We start from the raw sequence: 22,614 nt of genomic DNA on the forward strand, positions 1-22,614 counted from the left end.
GGGAAGGTCATGCCAACGGTGAACTTCCAGGTGGTCACCCACGCCCAGTCTCTGACCCACAGACAGTCCCCTAAAACGCCCCAGAACATCTCAGCCAGCCCCGTGGGAGACCGCCTGGCTAGGCACAGGTAATAATGAGAATCATCATCAAACACCATTTATCATAATAATAGATTTTATTTCTACAGAATACTTTAGATACACTATTGGACGGTTTTCCGGACACAGCTTAAGCCCTCCCTACACTCTTAGTAAAAAGGGTTCCAAAAGGGTTTCTCAGCTGTCCCCATATTATAACCCTTTTTGGTTCCTGGTAGAACCCTTTGGGGTTCCATGTAGAACCCTGTTAGCAGTTGATGTTACTCTTCAAGGACACAGACCCCAAAGCAAATCAGGGGAGAAAAAAACAATTATTCAAAGAGGACAAATCATGGATGTTATGCTGAGGTAGGTATTGATTCTCCCCTGTCCTCAGTGATTCTTTTCAGTGATTCTCTTCAGTGATTCTCTCTTCAGTGATTCTTTCCACAGTAATTCTTTCCACAGTGATTCTCTCCTCAGTGATTCTCTCTCAGTGATTCTCTTCAGTGATTCATTCCACAGTGATTCTCTCAGTGATTCATTCCACAGTGATTCTCTCTCAGTGATTCATTCCACAGTGATTCTCTCTCAGAGATTCACTCCTCAGTGATTCTTTCCACAGTGATTCTCTCTCAGTGATTCTCTCCTCAGTGATTCATTCCACAGTGATTCTCTCTCAGTGATTCATTCCACAGTGATTCTCTCTCAGTGATTCATTCCACAGTGATTCTCTCTCAGTGATTCTCTCCTCAGTGATTCTTTCCACAGTGATTCTCTCTCAGTGATTCTCTCCTCAGTGATTCTTTCCACAGTGATTATCTCTCAGTGATTCTCTCCTCAGTGATTCTTTCCACAGTGATTCTCTCTCAGTGATTCTCTCTCAGTGATTCTTTCCACAGTGATTCTCTCCTCAGTGATTCTTTCCACAGTGATTCTCTCCTCAGTGATTCTTTCCACAGTGATTCTCTCATCAGTGATTCTCTTCAGTGACTCTCTTCAGTGATTCTCTCCTCAGTGATTCTTTCCCACAGTGATTCTCTCTCAGAGATTCTCTCCTCAGTGATTCTTTCCACAGTGACTCTCTTCAGTGATTCTCTCCTCAGTGATTCTTTCCCACAGTGATTCTCTCTCAGAGATTCTCTCCTCAGTGATTCTTTCCACAGTGATTCTCTCTCAGTGATTCTTTCCACAGTGATTCTCTCTCAGTGATTCTCTCCACAGTGATTCTTTCCACAGTGATTCTCTCTCAGTGATTCTTTCCACAGTGATTCTCTCTCAGTGATTCTCTCTCAGTGATTCTTTCCACAGTGATTCTCTCTCAGTGATTCTCTCTCAGTGATTATTTCCACAGTGATTCTCTCTCGGTGATTCTCTCTCAGTGATTCTCTCCACAGTGATTATTTCCACAGTGATTCTCTCTCGGTGATTCTCTCTCAGTGATTCTCTCCTCAGTGATTCTTTCCACAGTGATTCTCTCTCAGTGATTCTTTCCACAGTGATTCTCTCTCAGTGATTCTCTCCACAGTGATTCTTTCCACAGTGATTCTCTCTCAGTGATTCTCTCTCAGTGATTCTTTCCACAGTGATTCTCTCTCAGTGATTCTTTCCACAGTGATTCTCTCTCAGTGATTCTTTCCACAGTGATTCTCTCTCAGTGATTCTCTCCACAGTGATTCTTTCCACAGTGATTCTCTCCTCAGTGATTCTTTCCACAGTGATTCTCTCCTCAGTGATTCTCTTCAGTGATTATCTCCAGTGAACAAAGTGACAGGATGTAGTTTTATAACTCAACCCTAGCCTGTGGTTGACCAATCAGAATTCCTTGCGATAAAACTGGGCCAATGGCCAAATAACAAGTATCCTATTTCAGGCTCAATGTATACCAATGAGAACTTACCATGTAGCTATGAGTCCCGGACTGAAATTCCTCTCATGTCTCTGACCCATTGATCATTAATCCCCTATTACATCAAAAACAACACTATTTCCAATTACCTTTAGTACTGTATTGACCTCTCGTCCCCTTGACCTTTAGTACTGTATTGACCTCTCGTCCTCTTGACCTTTAGTACTGTATTGACCTCTCGTCCTCTTGACCTTTAGTACTGTATTGACCTCGTCCTCTTGACCTTTAGTACTGTATTGACCTCGTCCTCTTGACCTTTAGTACTGTATTGACCTCTCGTCCTCTTGACCTTTAGTACTGTATTGACCTCTCGTCCCCTTGACCTTTAGTACTGTATTGACCTCTCGTCCCCTTGACCTTTAGTACTGTATTGACCTCTCGTCCTCTTGACCTTTAGTACTGTATTGACCTCTCGTCCTCTTGACCTTTAGTACTGTATTGACCTCGTCCTCTTGACCTTTAGTACTGTATTGACCTCGTCCTCTTGACCTTTAGTACTGTATTGACCTCTCGTCCTCTTGACCTTTAGTACTGTATTGACCTCTCGTCCTCTTGACCTTTAGTACTGTATGGACCTCTCGTCCTCTGTGTTGTCTTCAAAATATTCTTATAACCCTCTGTGGAAAGGGTTCTACATGGAACCCACAAGGGTTCTAACTGGAACCAAAAGGGTTCTAACTGGAACCAAAAGGGTTCTAACTGGAGGTTCTAACTGGAACCAAAAGGGTTCTAACTGGAACCAAAAGGGTTCTAACTGGAGGTTCTAACTGGAACCAAAAGAGTTCTAACGGGAGGTTCTAACTTCAACCAAAAAAGGTTCTTCAAAAGGTTCTTCTATGTGGACAGCCGAAGAACCCTTTCAGGTTCTAGATACAGTAGCATCCCTCAATCATAGCCCTTGTAGCTAAAAAGCTAATTCAATGAACATTCTCCATTGATTATGTTTTTTAGTCCAAGAAACCAGCCCCATAAAGTTCAGTTGCCTCTGTTTGTGTTGATAAACTATTTCCATCTCCTGATGCCACAGGTACCCCCAGATCCTCCCCAAGCCCTCTGCCACGGGGGCCATCACCCTGCGTTCGCCCCCCACCCTGCTCATCACCAACAGCCCCATGAAAACCCACCACGTGATCCAGCCCCAGCTCAGCTCCCACGTCAACGTGGTCAAGATGACCGCCGTCTCCCTGACCCCGAGCAACACTATCAGTACCAGCAGTAACAGTATGGTCCTCAGGCCAGCTTCAGCCTCGGCCGGGGTGGGAACCACCACCACCTTTACCACCATCGCTGCCCTAGAGGAGATCCAGCAACAGGGACAGAGTCAGGGAGGCCCCACAGCTACCCCACAATGCCCTGCAGTACGGCCTGGCACCCCAGTCTCCACAGTGGCTCCTGAGGCCATCATCACTGACAATAACCCGGGCGTTGACTCTGATAAACTGAGCACCATACAGTCCCCCGGTGGGTCCAATCGTTTAGAGAGGGCCACTAAGTACCGAGCGTCCAGCGAACCCTCGCTCCTGGTCATATGCTCCCCAGGACCTGAAAGAGTTGCCGCCAGGACCAAAAGCTACCCTTCCTCTAGCTCCCCTCCCACCTCTGCCACCAGTGCAGCGACTATTAGGGTAGAGAACAAGCAGGACAGCAATAACAACAGCTGCACCGCCAACTGTCACCAAGAAAGTCCTTTTTATTTGACTGTTGTGCCCTCGGCCAATCAGAACACTCCTAGCGTCAGCGGAAAGTCCTCCTCGTCCAATGGCTTATCGGCTGTTACCCTATTGACTGCTAGAGACTCCTCCTCCTGTGCGTCACGTTCTATGAGTCCTCGGAAGCGAAACGGCCCTGGTCTGGATTCCTCCCACGTGATCCCTGTGAAGCGTGTCTTCATCTCCCAGCAACCTTTAGGTGTGACCTTTGACCCCAGACCAGTGGTTACCGCCGCTGTCAAGAGGGTCCCAGCCAGACAAAGCACGCCGGCCCGACCGGAGAGCGCCCCCTGTCGAGTGACGGTGAAACAACACCTAGTGCCCACGCAGATCTTGGCGCTGTCTGACTCGCCCGTCGCGAACGCAGAGATCTCCTCCTCCTCCTCTCAGACTGTCAGTGTGAAGCCCCAGTCCTCCTCGTTGCTGCTAGTTAAGCAGGAAGACCAGTCCTCTCTGACTCCACGTCTCAGCACTGTCAGCAGTCACACCAGCAGCACTGAAGCCTCTGGTACAACCACCACCGCAGTGTCTGAGCAGCAGCAGCAGCAGCAACAACAACAGAAACAACAGCAACAGGCCTTACAGCAGATCACAGCAGGGACAGTAGGAGCACAGCAACACTCTGAGGTCTCTGGGATGGCAGTAGGAGCACAGCAACACTCTGAGGTCTCTGGGATGGCAGTAGGAGCACAGCAACACTCTGTCTCTGTGATGGCAGTAGGAGCACAGCAACACTCTGTCTCTGGGATGGCAGTAGGAGCACAGCAACACTCTGAGGTCTCTGGGATGGCAGTAGGAGCACAGCAACACTCTGATGTCTCTGTGATGGCAGTAGGAGCACAGCAACACTCTGAGGTCTCTGGGATGGCAGTAGGAGCACAGCAACACTCTGAGGTCTCTGGGATGGCAGTAGGAGCACAGCAACACTCTGTCTCTGTGATGGCAGTAGGAGCACAGCAACACTCTGTCTCTGGGATGGCAGTAGGAGCACAGCAACACTCTGAGGTCTCTGGGATGGCAGTAGGAGCACAGCAACACTCTGAGGTCTCTGGGATGGCAGTAGGAGCACAGCAACACTCTGAGGTCTCTGGGATGGCAGTAGGAGCACAGCAACACTCTGTCTCTGGGATGGCAGTAGGAGCACAGCAACACTCTGAGGTCTCTGGGATGGCAGTAGGAGCACAGCAACACTCTGAGGTCTCTGGGATGGCAGTAGGAGCACAGCAACACTCTGTCTCTGGGATGGCAGTAGGAGCACAGCAACACTCTGAGGTCTCTGGGATGGCAGTAGGAGCACAGCAACACTCTGAGGTCTCTGGGATGGCAGTAGGAGCACAGCAACACTCTGTCTCTGGGATGGCAGTAGGAGCACAGCAACACTCTGAGGTCTCTGGGATGGCAGTAGGAGCACAGCAACACTCTGTCTCTGGGATGGCAGTAGGAGCACAGCAACACTCTGAGGTCTCTGGGATGGCAGTAGGAGCACAGCAACACTCTGAGGTCTCTGGGATGGCAGTAGGAGCACAGCAACACTCTGAGGTCTCTGGGATGGCAGTAGGAGCACAGCAACACTCTGAGGTCTCTGGGATGGCAGTAGGAGCACAGCAACACTCTGAGGTCTCTGGGATGGCAGTAGGAGCACAGCAACACTCTGAGGTCTCTGGGATGGCAGTAGGAGCACAGCAACACTCTGAGGTCTCTGGGATGGCAGTCGGAGCACAGCAACACTCTGTCTCTGTGATGGCAGTAGGAGCACAGCAACACTCTGAGGTCTCTGGGATGGCAGTAGGAGCACAGCAGCACTCTGTCTCTGGGATGGCAGTAGGAGCACAGCAACACTCTGAGGTCTCTGGGATGGCAGTAGGAGCACAGCAACACTCTGTCTCTGGGATGGCAGTAGGAGCACAGCAACACTCTGAGGTCTCTAGGATGGCAGTAGGAGCACAGCAACACTCTGAGGTCTCTGGGATGGCAGTAGGAGCACAGCAACCCTCTGTCTCTGGGATGGCAGTAGGAGCACAGCAACACTCTGAGGTCTCTGGGATGGCAGTAGGAGCACAGCAGCACTCTGTCTCTGGGATTGCAGTAGGAGCACAGCAACACTCTGAGGTCTCTGTGATGGCAGTAGGAGCACAGCAACACTCTGAGGTCTCTGGGATGGCAGTAGGAGCACAGCAACACTCTGTCTCTGGGATGGCAGTAGGAGCACAGCAACACTCTGAGGTCTCTGGGATGGCAGTAGGAGCACAGCAACACTCTGAGGTCTCTGGGATGGCAGTAGGAGCACAGCAACACTCTGTCTCTGGGATGGCAGTAGGAGCACAGCAACACTCTGTCTCTGGGATGGCAGTCGGAGCACAGCAACACTCTGAGGTCTCTGTGATGGCAGTAGGAGCACAGCAACACTCTGATGTCTCTGGGATGGCAGTAGGAGCACAGCAACACTCTGAGGTCTCTGGAATGGCAGTAGGAGCACATCAACACTCTGAGGTCTCTGGGATGGCAGTAGGAGCACAGCAACACTCTGAGGTCTCTGGGATGGCAGTAGGAGCACAGCAACACTCTGAGGTCTCTGGGATGGCAGTAGGAGCACAGCAACACTCTGAGGTCTCTGGGATGGCAGTAGGAGCACAGCAACACTCTGTCTCTGGGATGGCAGTAGGAGCACAGCAACACTCTGAGGTCTCTGGGATGGCAGTAGGAGCACAGCAACACTCTGTCTCTGGGATGGCAGTAGGAGCACAGCAACACTCTGAGGTCTCTGGGATGGCAGTAGGAGCACAGCAACACTCTGAGGTCTCTGGGATGGCAGTAGGAGCACAGCAACACTCTGAGGTCTCTGGGATGGCAGTAGGAGCACAGCAACACTCTGAGGTCTCTGTGATGGCAGTAGGAGCACAGCAACACTCTGAGGTCTCTGGGATGGCAGTAGGAGCACAGCAACACTCTGAGGTCTCTGTGATGGCAGTAGGAGCACAGCAACACTCTGTCTCTGGGATGGGTCTCTGAGGTCTCTGGGATGGCAGTAGGAGCACAGCAACACTCTGTCTCTGGGATGGCAGTCGGAGCACAGCAACACTCTGAGGTCTCTGGGATGGCAGTAGGAGCACAGCAACACTCTGAGGTCTCTGGGATGGCAGTAGGAGCACAGCAACACTCTGAGGTCTCTGGGATGGCAGTAGGAGCACAGCAACACTCTGAGGTCTCTGGGATGGCAGTAGGAGCACAGCAACACTCTGAGGTCTCTGGGATGGCAGTAGGAGCACAGCAACACTCTGAGGTCTCTGGGATGGCAGTAGGAGCACAGCAACACTCTGTCTCTGTGATGGGGAACATGACAAGCACAGTGTTGGAAGAGTCAGCCGCAGGATATGTGGAGGAGCTGCAGAAACAGGCCTTCACTCAGACTGTGAGTGCTTATTATGACCCACTATGTGTCTCTATGGGTCTCTATGGGTCTCTAGTACATGGGTCTCTATGGGTCTCTATGGGTCTCTAGTACATGGGTCTCTAGTACATGGGTCTTTATGGGTCTCTAGTACATGGGTCTCTATGGGTCTCTAGTACATGGGTCTCTATGGGTCTCAAGTACATGGGTCTCTATGAGTCTCTATGGGTCTCTAGTACATGGGTCTCTATGTGTCTCAATGGGTCTCTAGTACATTGGTCTCTATGGGTCTCTAGTACATGGGTCTCTATGGGTCTCTATGGGTCTCTAGTACATGGGTCTCTATGGGTCTCTATGGGTCTCTAGTACATGGGTCTCTATGGGTCTCTAGTACATGGGTCTCTATGGGTCTCTAGTACATGGGTCTCTATGGGTCTCTAGTACATGGGTCTTTATGGGTCTCTAGTACATGGGTCTCTATGGGTCTCTAGTACATGGGTCTCTATGGGTCTCAAGTACATGGGTCTCTATGAGTCTCTATGGGTCTCTAGTACATGGGTCTCTATGGGTCTCTAGTACATGGGTCTCTAGTACATGGGTCTCTAGTACATGGGTCTCTATGGGTCTCTAGTACATGGGTCTCTATGTGTCTCTATGGGTCTCTAGTACATGGGTCTCTATGGGTCTCTAGTACATGGGTCTCTAGTACATGGGTCTCTATGGGTCTCTAGTACATGGGTCTCTATGGGTCTCTATGGGCCTCTAGTACATGGGTCTCTATGGGTCTCTAGTACATGGGTCTCTATGGGTCTCTAGTACATGGGTCTCTATGGGTCTCTAGTACATGGGTCTCTATGGGTCTCTAGTACATGGGTCTCTATGGGTCTCTAGTACATGCGTCTCTATGGGTCTCTAGTACATGGGTCTCTATGGGTCTCTAGTACATGGGTCTCTATGGGTCTCTAGTACATGCGTCTCTATGGGTCTCTAGTACATGGGTCTCTATGGGTCTCTAGTACATGGGTCTCTAGTACATGGGTCTCTATGGGTCTCTAGTACATGGGTCTCTATGGATCTCTATGGGTCTCTAGTACATGGGTCTCTATGGGTCTCTATGGGTCTATGGGTCTCTAGTACATGGGTCTCTATGGGTCTCTAGTACATGGGTCTCTATGGGTCTCTATGGGTCTCTAGTACATGGGTCTCTATGGGTCTCTAGTACTTGGGTCTCTATGGGTCTCTATGGGTCTCTAGTACATGGGTCTCTATGGGTCTCTATGGGTCTCTAGTACATGGGTCTCTATGGGTCTCTAGTACATGGGTCTCTATGGGTCTCTAGTACAAGGGGCTCTATGGGTCTCTATGGGTCTCTAGTACATGGGTCTCTAGTACATGGGTCTCTATGGGTCTCTAGTACATGGGTCTCTATGGGTCTCTATGGGTCTATGGGTCTCTAGTACATGGGTCTCTATGGGTCTCTAGTACATGGGTCTCTATGGGTCTCTAGTACATGGGTCTCTATGGGTCTCTAGTACTTGGGTCTCTATGGGTCTCTATGGGTCTCTAGTACATGGGTCTCTATGGGTCTCTATGGGTCTCTATGGGTCTCTAGGACATGGGTCTCTATGGGTCTCTAGTACATGGGTCTCTATGGGTCTCTAGTACATGGGTCTCTATGGGTCTCTATGGGTCTATGGGTCTCTAGTACATGGGTCTCTATGGGTCTCTAGTACATGGGTCTCTATGGGTCTCTAGTACATGGGTCTCTATGGGTCTCTAGTACTTGGGTCTCTATGGGTCTCTATGGGTCTCTAGTACATGGGTCTCTATGGGTCTCTATGGGTCTCTAGGACATGGGTCTCTATGGGTCTCTAGTACATGGGTCTCTAGTACATGGGTCTCTATGGGTCTCTAGTACAAGGGGCTCTATGGGTCTCTATGGGTCTCTAGTACATGGGTCTCTATGGGTCTCTAGTACTTGGGTCTCTATGGGTCTCTATGGGTCTCTATGGGTCTCTAGTACATGGGTCTCTATGGGTCTCTAGTACATGGGTATCTATGGGTCTCTAGTACATGGGTCTCTATGGGTCTCTAGTACAAGGGGCTCTATGGGTCTCTATGGGTCTCTAGTACATGGGTCTCTAGTACATGGGTCTCTATGGGTCTCTAGTACATGGGTCTCTATGGGTCTATGGGTCTCTAGTACATGGGTCTCTATGGGTCTCTAGTACATGGGTCTCTATGGGTCTCTATGGGTCTCTAGTACATGGGTCTCTATGGGTCTCTAGTACTTGGGTCTCTATGGGTCTCTATGGGTCTCTATGGGTCTCTAGTACATGGGTCTCTATGGGTCTCTATGGGTCTCTAGGACATGGGTCTCTATGGGTCTCTAGTACATGGGTCTCTATGGGTCTCTATGGGTCTCTAGTACATGGGTCTCTAGTACATGGGTCTCTATGGGTCTCTAGTACTTGGGTCTCTATGGGTCTCTATGGGTCTCTAGGACATGGGTCTCTATGGGTCTCTAGGACATGGGTCTCTATGGGTCTCTAGTACATGGGTCTCTATGGGTCTCTAGTACTTGGGTCTCTATGGGTCTCTATGGGTCTCTAGTACATGGGTCTCTATGGGTCTCTATGGGTCTCTAGGACATGGGTCTCTATGGGTCTCTAGTACATGGGTCTCTAGTACATGGGTCTCTATGGGTCTCTAGTACAAGGGGCTCTATGGGTCTCTAGTACATGGGTCTCTAGTACATGGGTCTCTATGGGTCTCTAGTACATGGGTCTCTATGGGTCTCTATGGGTCTCTAGTACTTGGGTCTCTATGGGTCTCTATGGGTCTCTATGGGTCTCTAGTACATGGGTCTCTATGGGTCTCTAGGACATGGGTCTCTATGGGTCTCTAGTACATGGGTCTCTATGGGTCTCTAGTACAAGGGGCTCTATAGGTCTCTATGGGTCTCTAGTACATGGGTCTCTAGTACATGGGTCTCTATGGGTCTCTATGGGTCTCTAGTACATGGGTCTCTATGGGTCTCTATGGGTCTATGGGTCTCTAGTACATGGGTCTCTATAGGTCTCTATGGGTCTCTAGTACATGGGTCTCTATGGGTCTCTAGTACTTGGGTCTCTATGGGTCTCTATGGGTCTCTATGGGTCTCTAGTACATGGGTCTCTATGGGTCTCTATGGGTCTCTATGGGTCTCTAGGACATGGGTCTCTATGGGTCTCTGGGTCTCTATGGGTCTCTAGTACATGGGTCTCTATGGGTCTCTATGGGTCTCTATGGGTCTCTAGTACATGGGTCTCTATGGGTCTCTATGGGTCTCTAGTACATGGGTCTCTATGGGTCTCTAGTACTTGGGTCTCTATGGGTCTCTATGGGTCTCTAGGACATGGGTCTCTATGGGTCTCTAGTACATGGGTCTCTATGGGTCTCTAGTACATGGGTCTCTATGGGTCTCTAGGACATGGGTCTCTATGGGTCTCTAGTACATGGGTCTCTATGGGTCTCTAGTACAAGGGGCTCTATGGGTCTCTATGGGTCTCTAGTACATGGGTCTCTAGTACATGGGTCTCTATGGGTCTCTAGTACATGGGTCTCTATGGGTCTCTATGGGTCTCTAGTACATGGGTCTCTATGGGTCTCTATGGGTCTCTAGGACATGGGTCTCTATGGGTCTCTAGTACATGGGTCTCTAGTACATGGGTCTCTATGGGTCTCTAGTACAAGGGGCTCTATGGGTCTCTATGGGTCTCTAGTACATGGGTCTCTAGTACATGGGTCTCTATGGGTCTCTAGTACATGGGTCTCTATGGGTCTCTATGGGTCTCTAGTACTTGGGTCTCTATGGGTCTCTATGGGTCTCTAGTACATGGGTCTCTATGGGTCTCTAGGACATGGGTCTCTATGGGTCTCTAGTACATGGGTCTCTATGGGTCTCTAGTACAAGGGGCTCTATGGGTCTCTATGGGTCTCTAGTACATGGGTCTCTAGTACATGGGTCTCTATGGGTCTCTAGTACATGGGTCTCTATGGGTCTCTATGGGTCTCTAGTACATGGGTCTCTATGGGTCTCTATGGGTCTATGGGTCTCTAGTACATGGGTCTCTATGGGTCTCTAGTACATGGGTCTCTATGGGTCTCTATGGGTCTCTAGTACATGGGTCTCTATGGGTCTCTAGTACTTGGGTCTCTATGGGTCTCTATGGGTCTCTATGGGTCTCTAGTACATGGGTCTCTATGGGTCTCTAGGACATGGGTCTCTATGGGTCTCTAGTACATGGGTCTCTATGGGTCTCTAGTACATGGGTCTCTAGTACATGGGTCTCTATGGGTCTCTAGTACTTGGGTCTCTATGGGTCTCTATGGGTCTCTAGGACATGGGTCTCTATGGGTCTCTAGGACATGGGTCTCTATGGGTCTCTAGTACATGGGTCTCTATGGGTCTCTAGTACTTGGGTCTCTATGGGTCTCTATGGGTCTCTAGTACATGGGTCTCTATGGGGGTCTCTAGTACATGGGTCTCTAGTACATGGGTCTCTATGGGTCTCTAGTACTTGGGTCTCTATGGGTCTCTATGGGTCTCTAGTACATGGGTCTCTATGGGTCTCTAGTACATGGGTCTCTATGGGTCTCTAGTACATGGGTCTCTATGGGTCTCTATGGGTCTCTATGGGTCTCTAGTACATGGGTCTCTATGGGTCTCTATGGGTCTCTAGGACATGGGTCTCTATGGGTCTCTAGTACATGGGTCTCTATGGGTCTCTAGTACAAGGGGCTCTATGGGTCTCTATGGGTCTCTAGTACATGGGTCTCTAGTACATGGGTCTCTATGGGTCTCTAGTACATGGGTCTCTATGGGTCTCTATGGGTCTCTAGTACTTGGGTCTCTATGGGTCTCTATGGGTCTCTAGTACATGGGTCTCTATGGGTCTCTAGTACTTGGACATGGGTCTCTATGGGTCTCTAGTACATGGGTCTCTATGGGTCTCTATGGGTCTCTAGTACATGGGTCTCTATGGGTCTCTATGGGTCTCTAGTACATGGGTCTCTATGGGTCTCTATGGGTCTCTAGTACATGGGTCTCTATGGGTCTCTATGGGTCTCTATGGGTCTCTAGTACATGGGTCTCTATGGGTCTCTAGTACATGGGTCTCTATGGGTCTCTATGGTTCTCTAGTACATGGGTCTCTATGGGTCTCTAGTACTTGGGTCTCTATGGGTCTCTATGGGTCTCTAGTACATGGGTCTCTAGTACATGGGTCTCTATGGGTCTCTAGGACATGGGTCTCTATGGGTCTCTAGTACATGGGTCTCTATGGGTCTCTATGGGTCTCTAGTACATGGGTCTCTAGTACATGGGTCTCTATGGGTCTCTAGTACTTGGGTCTCTATGGGTCTCTAGGACATGGGTCTCTATGGGTCTCTAGTACATGGGTCTCTATGGGTCTCTGGGTCTCTAGGACATGGGTCTCTATGGGTCTCTAGTACATGGGTCTCTATGGGTCTCTATGGGTCTCTAGTACATGGGTCTCTATGGGTCTCTAGTACTTGGGTCTCTATGGGTCTCTATGGGTCTCTATGGGTCTCTAGTACATGGGTCTCTATGGGTCTCTATGGGTCTCTAGGACATGGGTCTCTATGGGTCTCTAGTACATGGGTCTCTATGGGTCTCTATGGGTCTCTAGTACATGGGTCTCTAGTACATGGGTCTCTATGGGTCTCTAGTACTTGGGTCTCTATGGGTCTCTATGGGTCTCTAGGACATGGGTCTCTATGGGTCTCTAGTACATGGGTCTCTATGGGTCTCTAGTACATGGGTCTCTATGGGTCTCTATGGGTCTCTATGGGTCTCTAGTACATGGGTCTCTATGGGTCTCTATGAGTCTCTAGTACATGGGTCTCTAGTACATGGGTCTCTATGTGTCTCTAGTACATGGGTCTCTATGGGTCTCTAGTACATGGGTCTCTATGGGTTTCTAGTACAGTATATCAGGCTAACAATTTTTCATTTTTGGAGTTTACAAACGTTTGTTAAAGTGTCATTCCACAATATTATAACAATTGACCGGACACATTTCTTATTAAAATGTCATTTGATGTTTTTTGAGATCATCCTTGTTGGGTAATACCAATAAAACATTGTTCCTCCTCCTTTTAATTGTCAATAAAGTTATGTTCTATTTCATTCTGTTCTAGATCGCAGCAGAACACACCAAGCAGCAGGCCCTGGGTTCTACCGACCAACACCAACTCTCCAACATCATGTCCCAGACCTCAGACTCCTCTGATCAGTCATCTGGCCTTCACCAGGAGACGGTGGACTTTGCCTCCTCAGCCTCCCAGCACTACTTCTCCTTTAACGATGACGATATGACCCAGGACAGCATCGTGGAGGAACTGGTTCAGATGGAGGAACAGATGAAGCTGAAGGGCCTCCAGCCGTTGTTCAGTAGCTGTGTGGATAATATATCTTTCCAGGGCCAGCCTGGGGGCCCCCAGGGGCCCATCCTCAACACTCACCACCAGGGGGTTTGTTCCTCTTTCTACCAGTCTGCCCATAGCAGCACAACCCCCATCCAGACTCCAACCCCGACCCCCACGGAGATGTCTCTCGGTGGGCACGAGCTGACCAGAGAGAGCCCCTGTTGCCATCACAGCATGGCCCCTATCACGCCCGTGGAGGGGCCTCTAGGAGGACGACACACCCCTATGAGCGCTCTGTCTAACTGTTCTAGCGGCATCCCGCCCAGCCCGGTGGAGTGCAGGAACCCGTTTGCCTTCACCCCTATCAACTCCAGCATGGCAGGGGGTTACCGCGATGCCTCCGTGGTGTCTGTCTCCTCCAGTCCCATCAAGCCCATGCAGAGACCCATGGCCACGCACCCAGATAAGGCTAAACTGGAGTGGATCAACAACCGCTACAACAGTAGTGGTACTGAAGCTACTGGAGGAGTCGGAGCAGGGCCGGGTTCCGGGTTATCCATCTCTAACCACAGCCTTGGTGGACTCCTGCCTAGTTACCAGGATCTAGTGGATGACCATTTCCGTAAGCCGCACGCCTTCGCTGTCCCGGGGGGGCACAGTGGCCAGTCTTTCCAGGCTCAGTCCAGACAGCAGGACGGCAGCCATTTTGGACATCTCACCCCCATCTGTCCGGTGCAACAGCAGTTGACCAGCGTATCGACCACACCCACCAACACGGCAACCAAACAGGACGAGAGCTTCGCTGTGCCCGCCCCTTTGGACAGCAAGGGTGGAGCCTTGTCATCAGGGGGCGGGGCGTTCCGTTGCCGCAGCGTCAGCCACGCCGTGAGTCAGATGACCTTCAGCGGTAGCGTCACGCCATTGGTTGTCTCGCAGTTTAGTTCCCCCATGACCTCACAGGAAATTCTCATCATTCTGTCCAACGGCCAATCGGTGGGCGGCAACCTCCACAGCATGGCCCAGCGCAGCCAATCGGTGCCCTTAAACATCATGATGCAGAGCGTCGTGGAGATGCAGGGCATCCAGGGACAGAACCAGAGTAACGCCACTAAGATCACCAACGTCCTCCTGAGTAAGATGGACTCTGACGTGGACGACACAGTCAGGGGCCTGGGCATCAACAACCTTCCTTCCAACTATACCGCCCGCATGAACCTCACCCAGATGCTGGAGACCCAGTCTCAGAATCAGACTGCCCCTGGGTGCTCCACCACTGGAGGAGATGGAGGAGGAGGAGGGGGGAACGTCCACCAGTCTCAGCTGCAGACCGTCAGCTCCAGCCCTGCCTCTTTCGAGCTCCATCAGCACGGGGGTTATCTCACCAGTACCGGAGGACGCGGCGGGGAGATGAGCTTCAACCAAGCACAATCAGGCCCTGGTGGTGAGGATGTGGACCTGGAGCTACAGCAGATCCAGGAGCTTCAGGAGGCCTCAGGACATCTCCTTCCCCAGCTACTACAAACCCAGGCTAGGCCGCTCCTGAGTCCCCAGCTCCACACTCCCCAGGCCCAGCTCCAGAGTCCTCATCCCCAGCTCCAGAGTCCTCATCCCCAGCTCCAGAGTCCCCAGCTCCAGAGTCCACACACCCAGCTCCAGAGTCCACACACCCAGCTCCAGAGTCCCCATCTCCAGAGTCCCCACACCCAGCTCCAGAGTCCCCACCCCCAGCTCCACATTCCCCAGGCCCAGCTCCAGAGTCCCCAGGCCCAGCTCCAGAGTCCCCAGGCCCAGCTCCAGAGTCCACACACCCAGCTCCAGAGTCCACACACCCAGCTCCAGAGTCCACACACCCAGCTCCAGAGTCCCCACACCCAGCTCCACATTCCCCAGGCCCAGCTCCAGAGTCCCCACACCCAGCTCCAGAGTCCCCACCCCCAGCTCCACATTCCCCAGGCCCAGCTCCAGAGTCCCCACCCCCAGCTCCAGAGTCCCCACCCCCAGCTCCAGAGTCCCCACCCCCAGCTCCAGAGTCCCCAGCTCCAGAGTCCCCACCCCCAGCTCCAGAGTCCCCACCCCCAGCTCCAGAGTCCCCACACCCAGCTCCAGAGTCTCCACCCCCAGCTCCAGAGTCTACACACCCAGCTCCAGAGTCCCCACCCCCAGCTCCAGAATCCCCACACCCAGCTCCAGAGTCCCCACACCCAGCTCCAGAGTCTCCACCCCCAGCTCCAGAGTCCCCAGCTCCAGAGTCCCCACCCCCAGCTCCAGAGTCCCCAGCTCCAGAGTCCCCACCCCCAGCTCCAGAGTCCCCAGCTCCAGAGTCCCCAGCTCCAGAGTCCCCAGGCCGGGTTCCAGAGTCCCCAGCTCCAGAGTCCCCACCCCCAGCTCCAGAGTCCCCAGCTCCAGAGTCCCCACCCCCAGCTCCAGAGTCCCCAGCTCCAGAGTCCCCAGCTCCAGAGTCCCCACCCCCAGCTCCAGAGTCCCCAGCTCCAGAGTCCCTACCCCCAGCTCCAGAGTCCCCAGCTCCAGAGTCCCCAGCTCCAGAGTCCCCAGCTCCAGAGTCCCCAGGCCGGGTTCCAACTCTTCCAGCCCATCACCACCCAGCAGCAGCAACAACAACAGGATGAAGAAGACAAAGCACAACAACAGCTAGACTTCAACAACACTGTTAAAGACCTGTTAGGCGACGACGGCGTCAACGTCCACGCTGAAGGCCTCAACCCCAGCTCTCAGCTGGTTGGTCAGGTGGCCTCGGAACTCAACGCCGCTGTGGCGTCCGACTTCACCAACGACATCAGGCTGACCTCTGACCTCTCCAGTAGCATCACAGACCTGAACACGTTGGACGCCGACCTGCTGTTCGATCCGTCCAACCAACAGCAAGAACAGTACGAAGACGCCACACTGGAAGAGCTGAAGAACGATCCTCTGTTTCAGCAGATATGTAGTGATACTGTGAACTGCTCGTTCGACTGGCTGGAGTGCAAAGACCAGCCTACTACCGTAGAGATGTTGGGCTAATGATGTTATTGTGTGTGAACGAATCGAAGCTCATTGCCTTATATAGTTTACTATGGGTCTTTGTCTATTGGCCCTAGTCAGAAGCATTGTACAATACAAGGACTAGGGTGTGTCAATTCAGATACAGACTGGCTTAAAATAAATACGTATATTTATGTTTTTTTTTTTTAATTTAGATTGTTTTGTCAGGGGAAGAAAAAAACTTCTGGACTCTCGGCCGTTTGTCCAGGGAAAAGTGCCATCCTAACCTGGAAATCTCTTTCATTGTTAAGATATATGAATCGCAATACATTACCACTTAATATATGCCATTTAGCAGACGCTTTTATCCAAAGCGACTTACAGTCATGTGTGCATACATTCTACGTATGGGTGGTCCCGGGGAGTCCCCAGCTCCCGGCACTAAAGTACTACGAAAATATGGTCTTTGAGACGTGGTCTGTGAGACGTGGACTGTGAGACGTGGTCTGTGAGACGTGGACTGTGAGACGTGGTCTGTGAGACGTGGACTGTGAGACGTGGTCTGTGAGACGTGGACTGTGAGACGTGGTCTGTGAGACGTGGACAGGGAGGCGTGGTCTGCGAGGCGTGGACAGGGAGGCGTGGTCTGCGAGGCGTGGACAGGGAGGCGTGGTCTGCGAGGCGTGGACAGGGAGGCGTGGTCTGCGAGGCGTGGACAGGGAGACGTGGTCTGCGAGACGTGGACAGGGAGACGTGGTCTGCGAGACGTGGACTGTGAGACGTGGACTGCGAGACGTGGACTGTGAGACGTGGACTGCGAGACGTGGACTGGGAGACGTGGACTGCGAGACGTGGTCCGCGAGGCGTGGACTGTGAGGCGTGGTCTGCGAGGCGTGGACAGGGAGGCGTGGTCTGCGAGGCGTGGTCTGTGAGGCGTTGTCTGTGAGACATGGACTGTGAGACGTGGACTGCGAGACGTGGACTGCGAGACGTGGACTGCGAGACGTGGACTGGGAGACGTGGACTGCGAGACGTGGTCCGCGAGGCGTGGACTGTGAGGCGTGGTCGTGGCAGGGAGGCGTGGACAGGGAGGCGTGGACAGGGAGACGTGGACTGGGAGGCGTGGTCTGTGAGGCGTGGACAGGGAGACGTGGTCTGCGAGGCGTGGACTGGGAGACGTGGTCTGCGAGACGTGGACTGTGAGACGTGGACTGCGAGACGTGGACTGTGAGACGTGGACTGCGAGACGTGGACTGTGAGACGTGGACTGTGAGACGTGGACTGCGAGACGTGGACTGGGAGACGTGGTCTGCGAGACGTGGACTGTGAGACGTGGACTGCGAGACGTGGACTGCGAGACGTGGTCTGCGAGACGTGGACTGTGAGACGTGGACTGCGAGACGTGGTCTGCGAGACGTGGACTGCGAGACGTGGACTGCGAGACGTGGACTGCGAGACGTGGACTGCGAGACGTGGTCTGCGAGACGTGGTCTGCGAGACGTGGTCCGCGAGACGTGGTCTGTGTCTGAAATGCCACCCTAGGGTAGAGTACTGCACCATATGGAGTAGGGGTCCATTTCAGTGGCAGACTTGTTATTGGGGGTAGATTTCCCAAGGTACAGTATAATGAACATCACACAGTTAAATTTGCCTGCCATGTCCGAACACTAAAAGGGTAGCATCCACAAGCTACCAGGTGCTGAATTTAAGACATCTCCATCATGTATCATATTGATACCAAATCAATGGCATACTGGTTCATATCTGAACAGTTTAAATGTCAGTCTATATATGCTACTTGTACTGTTCAATTGGGAAGAGATGGAGAGGGATTTTGAAGACGAGGAAGATAAGCTGGATTCGCTAGTGCTGGTAGTCTTATCTGGTGAAGAACCAATATGACAACTCCTAGGAAGGGAAGCAACAACAAACATGGCTGCCTTATTTTCCAATCTTCCAAGGCCTTACGCCATCCCTACAGACAGACGGTATATAATAGTACTATATCGTAGTACATAGAATCTGCACATTCTAGAACCGATTCTATAATTCTAGAACCAATTATATAATTCTAGAACCATCCAGAGCTTCACCATTCATATCAAGGCAGCTGTTTAAACTCTGATAATGTTTTCAATACTTTTTTTCCTTATGATTCTCTTTTTATTTGCAGTGTCACTTGAGGCATCCATCCTGTATAAAGACAAGCCAAAGTAGTGCACTATATAGGGAATAGGGTTCTATAGGGCTCTGGTCTAAAGTAGTGCACTATATAGGGAATAGGGTTCTATAGGGCTCTGGTCTAAAGTAGTGCACTATATAGGGAATAGGGTTCAATAGGGCTCTGGTCTAAAGTAGTGCACTATATAGGGAATAGGGTTCTATAGGGCTCTGGTCTAAAGTAGTGCACTATATAGGGAATAGGGTTCAATAGGGCTCTGGTCTAAAGTAGTGTTAAATACTAAAGTAGTATAGGGAATAGGGTTCTATAGGGCTCTGGTCTAAAGTAGTGCACTATATAGGGAATAGGGTTAAATAGGGCTCTGGTCTAAAGTAGTGCTATATAGGGAATAGGGTTCTATAGGGCTCTGGTCTAAAGTAGTGCACTATATAGGGAATAGGGTTCAATAGGGCTCTGGTCTAAAGTAGTGCACTATATAGGGAATAGGGTTCTATAGGGCTCTGGTCTAAAGTAGTGCACTATATAGGGAATAGGGTTCAATAGGGCTCTGGTCTAAAGTAGTGTACTATATAGGGAATAGGGTTCTATAGGGCTCTGGTCTAAAGTAGTGCACTATATAGGGAATAGGGTTAAATAGGGCTCTGGTCTAAAGTAGTGCACTATATAGGGAATAGGGTTCTATAGGGCTCTGGTCTAAAGTAGTGCACTATATAGGGAATAGGGTTCTATAGGGCTCTGGTCTAAAGTAGTGCACTATATAGGGAATAGGGTTCTATAGGGCTCTGGTCTAAAGTAGTGCACTATATAGGGAATAGGGTTCAATAGGGCTCTGGTCTAAAGTAGTGCACTATATAGGGAATAGGGTTCAATAGGGCTCTGGTCTAAAGTAGTGCACTATATAGGGAATAGGGTTCTGGTCTAAAGTAGTGCACTATATAGGGAATAGGGTTCTATAGGGCTCTGGTCTAAAGTAGTGCACTATATAGGGAATAGGGTTCTATAGGGCTTTGGTCATAAGCAGTGCACTATATAGGGAATAGGGTTCTATAGGGCTTTGGTCTAAAGTAGTGCACTATATAGGGAATAGGGTTCTATAGGACTCTGGTCTAAAGTAGTGCACTATATAGGGAATAGGGTTCTATAGGGCTCTGGTCTAAAGTAGTGCACTATATAGGGAATAGGGTTCTATAGGGCTCTGGTCTAAAGTAGTGCACTATATAGGGAATAGGGTTCAATAGGGCTCTGGTCTAAAGTAGTGCACTATATAGGGAATAGGGTTCTATAGGGCTCTGATCTAAAGTAGTGCACTATATAGGGAATAGGGTTCTATAGGGCTCTGGATCTAAAGTAGTGCACTATATAGGGAATAGGGTTCTATAGGGCTCTGGTCTAAAGTAGTGCACTATATAGGGAATAGGGTTCTATAGGGCTCTGGTCTAAAGTAGTGCACTATATAGGGAATAGGGTTCTATAGGGTTCTGGTAGGGAATAGGGTGGGGCTCTGGTCTAAACTATATAGGGAATAGGGTTCTATAGGGCTCTGGTCTAAAGTAGTGCACTATAGGGAATAGGGAATAGGGTTCTGGTCTAAAGTAGTGCACTATATAGGGAATAGGGTTCTATAGGGCTCTGGTCTAAAGTAGTGCACTATATGCACTATAGGGAATAGGGTAGGCCTCTATAGGGCTCTGGTCTAGGGAATAGGGTTCTATAGGGTTCTGGTCTAACTATATAGGGAATAGGGTTCTATAGGGCTCTGGTCTAAAGTAGTGCACTATATAGGGAATAGGGTTCAATAGGGCTCTGGTCTAAAGTAGTGCACTATATAGGGAATAGGGTTCAATAGGGCTCTGGTCTAAAGTAGTGCACTATATAGGGAATAGGGTTCTGGTCTAAAGTAGTGCACTATATAGGGAATAGGGTTCTATAGGGCTCTGGTCTAAAGTAGTGCACTATATAGGGAATAGGGTTCTATAGGGCTCTGGTCTAAAGTAGTGCACTATATAGTGAATAGGGTTCTATAGGACTCTGGTCTAAAGTAGTGCACTATATAGGGAATCGGGTTCTATAGGGCTCTGGTCTAAAGTAGTGCATTATATAGGGAATAGGGTTCTATAGGGTTCTGGTCTAAAGTAGTGCACTATATATAGGGAATAGGGTTCTATAGGCCTCTGGTCTAAAGTAGTGCACTATATAGGGAATAGGGTTCTGGTCTAAAGTAGTGCACTATATAGGGAATAGGGTTCTATAGGGCTCTGGTCTAAAGTAGTGCACTATATAGGGAATAGGGTTCTATAGGGCTCTGGTCTAAAGTAGTGCACTATATAGGGAATAGGGTTCTATAGGGCTCTGGTGCACTGTATAGCCCAGTGTGACCCAACTCCGGTCCTCCAGCACTCCCAACATCAACACATTGTTATTGTAGCCCGGGATTAAAAAATTCCCTGATTCAACTTGTAGATTTCAACTTGATGATTTAGTTTGGCTTGTCCTGAGTGCCACAACAGAAAGATGTCCTGGCGGGGATACTGCAGTTGGGAACCACTGATTATAGAATGCCATTTGGGACGCATGCGTTTAAAAGACGAAAAGCTGCAAAAATCTATGTAAAGTATGTAAATGGCTGAGGTTGTTGCTTAGGCAACACTGGGCCAGAGAGCATGTTGTTGAAACAATCACAGCCAGCCAGTTACAGTGCCTTCGGAATGTATTCAGACCCCTTGACTTTTTCCACATTTTGTTACATTACAGCCTTATTCTAAAATAGATTATTATTATTTTTAAACACATCCACAGCAATCTACACACAATACTCCATAATGACATCACAATACCCCATAATGACATCACAATACCCCATAATGACATCCCAATACCCCATAATAACATCACAATACCCCATAATGACATCACAATACCCCATAATGACATCACAATACTCCATAATGGCAAAGCAAAAACAGGTTTTTAGAATTTCTTGCAAGCATTTACATAAGTATTCAGACCCTCGAAGTTGCTCAACAACTGAGAGACTATTCAGGATCGAGGAAAAGTTGAACGGAGAGAAGTATAGAGAGATCATTGGTGAAAACCTTCTCCAGAGCGCTGAAGACCTCAGACTGGGGGCGAAGGTTCACCTTCCAACACAACGCAGGAGTGGCTTCGGGACAAGTCTCTGAATGTCCTTGAGTGACCCAGCCAGACCCCGGACTTGAACCCAATCAAACATTTCTAGAGAGACCTGAACATAGCTGTGCCCCATCCAACCTGACAGAGCTTGAGAGAATCTGCAGAGAAGAATGGGAAAACCTTCCCAAATACAGGCGTGCCAAGCTTGTAAGCATCTTACCCATGTATGACACTACAATGCTGCAAAAATGCTGTAATCGCTGTCAAAGGTGCTTCAACAAGGTCAAGGGGCTGATTACTTATGTAAATGTGATATTTCAGTTTTTTAATTTTGTATAAATTAGCAAACATTAAAAAAAATAAAAGGTTTTTGCTTTGTCATTATGGGGTATTGTGATGTCATTATGGGGTATTGTGATGTCATTATGGGGTAGTGTGTGTAGATTGATGAGGGGGGGGGAAACGATTAAATACATTTTTGAATAAAGCTGTAAAACGTAAAACAAAATGTGAAGAAAAAAAAGTCAAGGGGTCTGAATACTTTCTGAATGCAATTTATAACAGTTCGGAGGATTTGCTTGAGTTTTGGCTATTGTTGTAAAAGTCATAGTCAAACTAAAGCTCCATTAATTTGTAAATAGGATAGATACATTTACATTTACATTTAAGTCATTTAGCAGACGCTCTTATCCAGAGCGACTTACAAATTGGTGCATTCACCTTATGACATCCAGTGGAACAGCCACTTTACAATAGTGCATCTAAATCTTTTAAGGGGGGGGGGGGTGAGAAGGATTACTTTATC

General features: G+C 49.8%; 2 protein-coding genes across 2 annotated transcripts in view; one reads left to right on the forward strand and one right to left on the reverse strand.

Moving 5' to 3' along the window:
• LOC118377898 (uncharacterized) overlaps positions 1-17,103 on the forward strand; it is a 27,226-nt gene extending 10,123 nt beyond the window's left edge. The window contains exons 4-9 of the mRNA XM_052467038.1: positions 1-128; positions 3,015-4,473; positions 4,552-5,616; positions 5,806-6,609; positions 6,782-7,105; positions 13,289-17,103. The exon at positions 1-128 is cut by the window's left edge and continues 54 nt beyond it. Of these exons, the coding sequence (XP_052322998.1) occupies positions 1-128; positions 3,015-4,473; positions 4,552-5,616; positions 5,806-6,609; positions 6,782-7,105; positions 13,289-16,537 (7,029 nt within the window). The 3' untranslated portion in view covers positions 16,538-17,103. The remainder of the gene's footprint in view (positions 129-3,014; positions 4,474-4,551; positions 5,617-5,805; positions 6,610-6,781; positions 7,106-13,288) is intronic.
• Positions 16,940-18,058, reverse strand: LOC127908479 (putative proline-rich protein 21). The gene has a single exon (XM_052467040.1). It carries the CDS (start codon positions 18,056-18,058, stop codon positions 16,940-16,942), a length of 1,119 nt encoding a protein of 372 aa, XP_052323000.1.
• Positions 18,059-22,614: the final 4,556 nt, after the last annotated feature.

Source organism: Oncorhynchus keta, chromosome 17 (assembly GCF_023373465.1).
Source record: "Oncorhynchus keta strain PuntledgeMale-10-30-2019 chromosome 17, Oket_V2, whole genome shotgun sequence".
NCBI classification, from domain to species: Eukaryota; Metazoa; Chordata; class Actinopteri; order Salmoniformes; family Salmonidae; genus Oncorhynchus; species Oncorhynchus keta.

Bases quoted from the DNA above. Each gene is read 5' to 3' on its own strand.
- LOC127908479 (XM_052467040.1), bottom strand. From the start codon at position 18,058: ATGGTGCAGTACTCTACCCTAGGGTGGCATTTCAGACACAGACCACGT.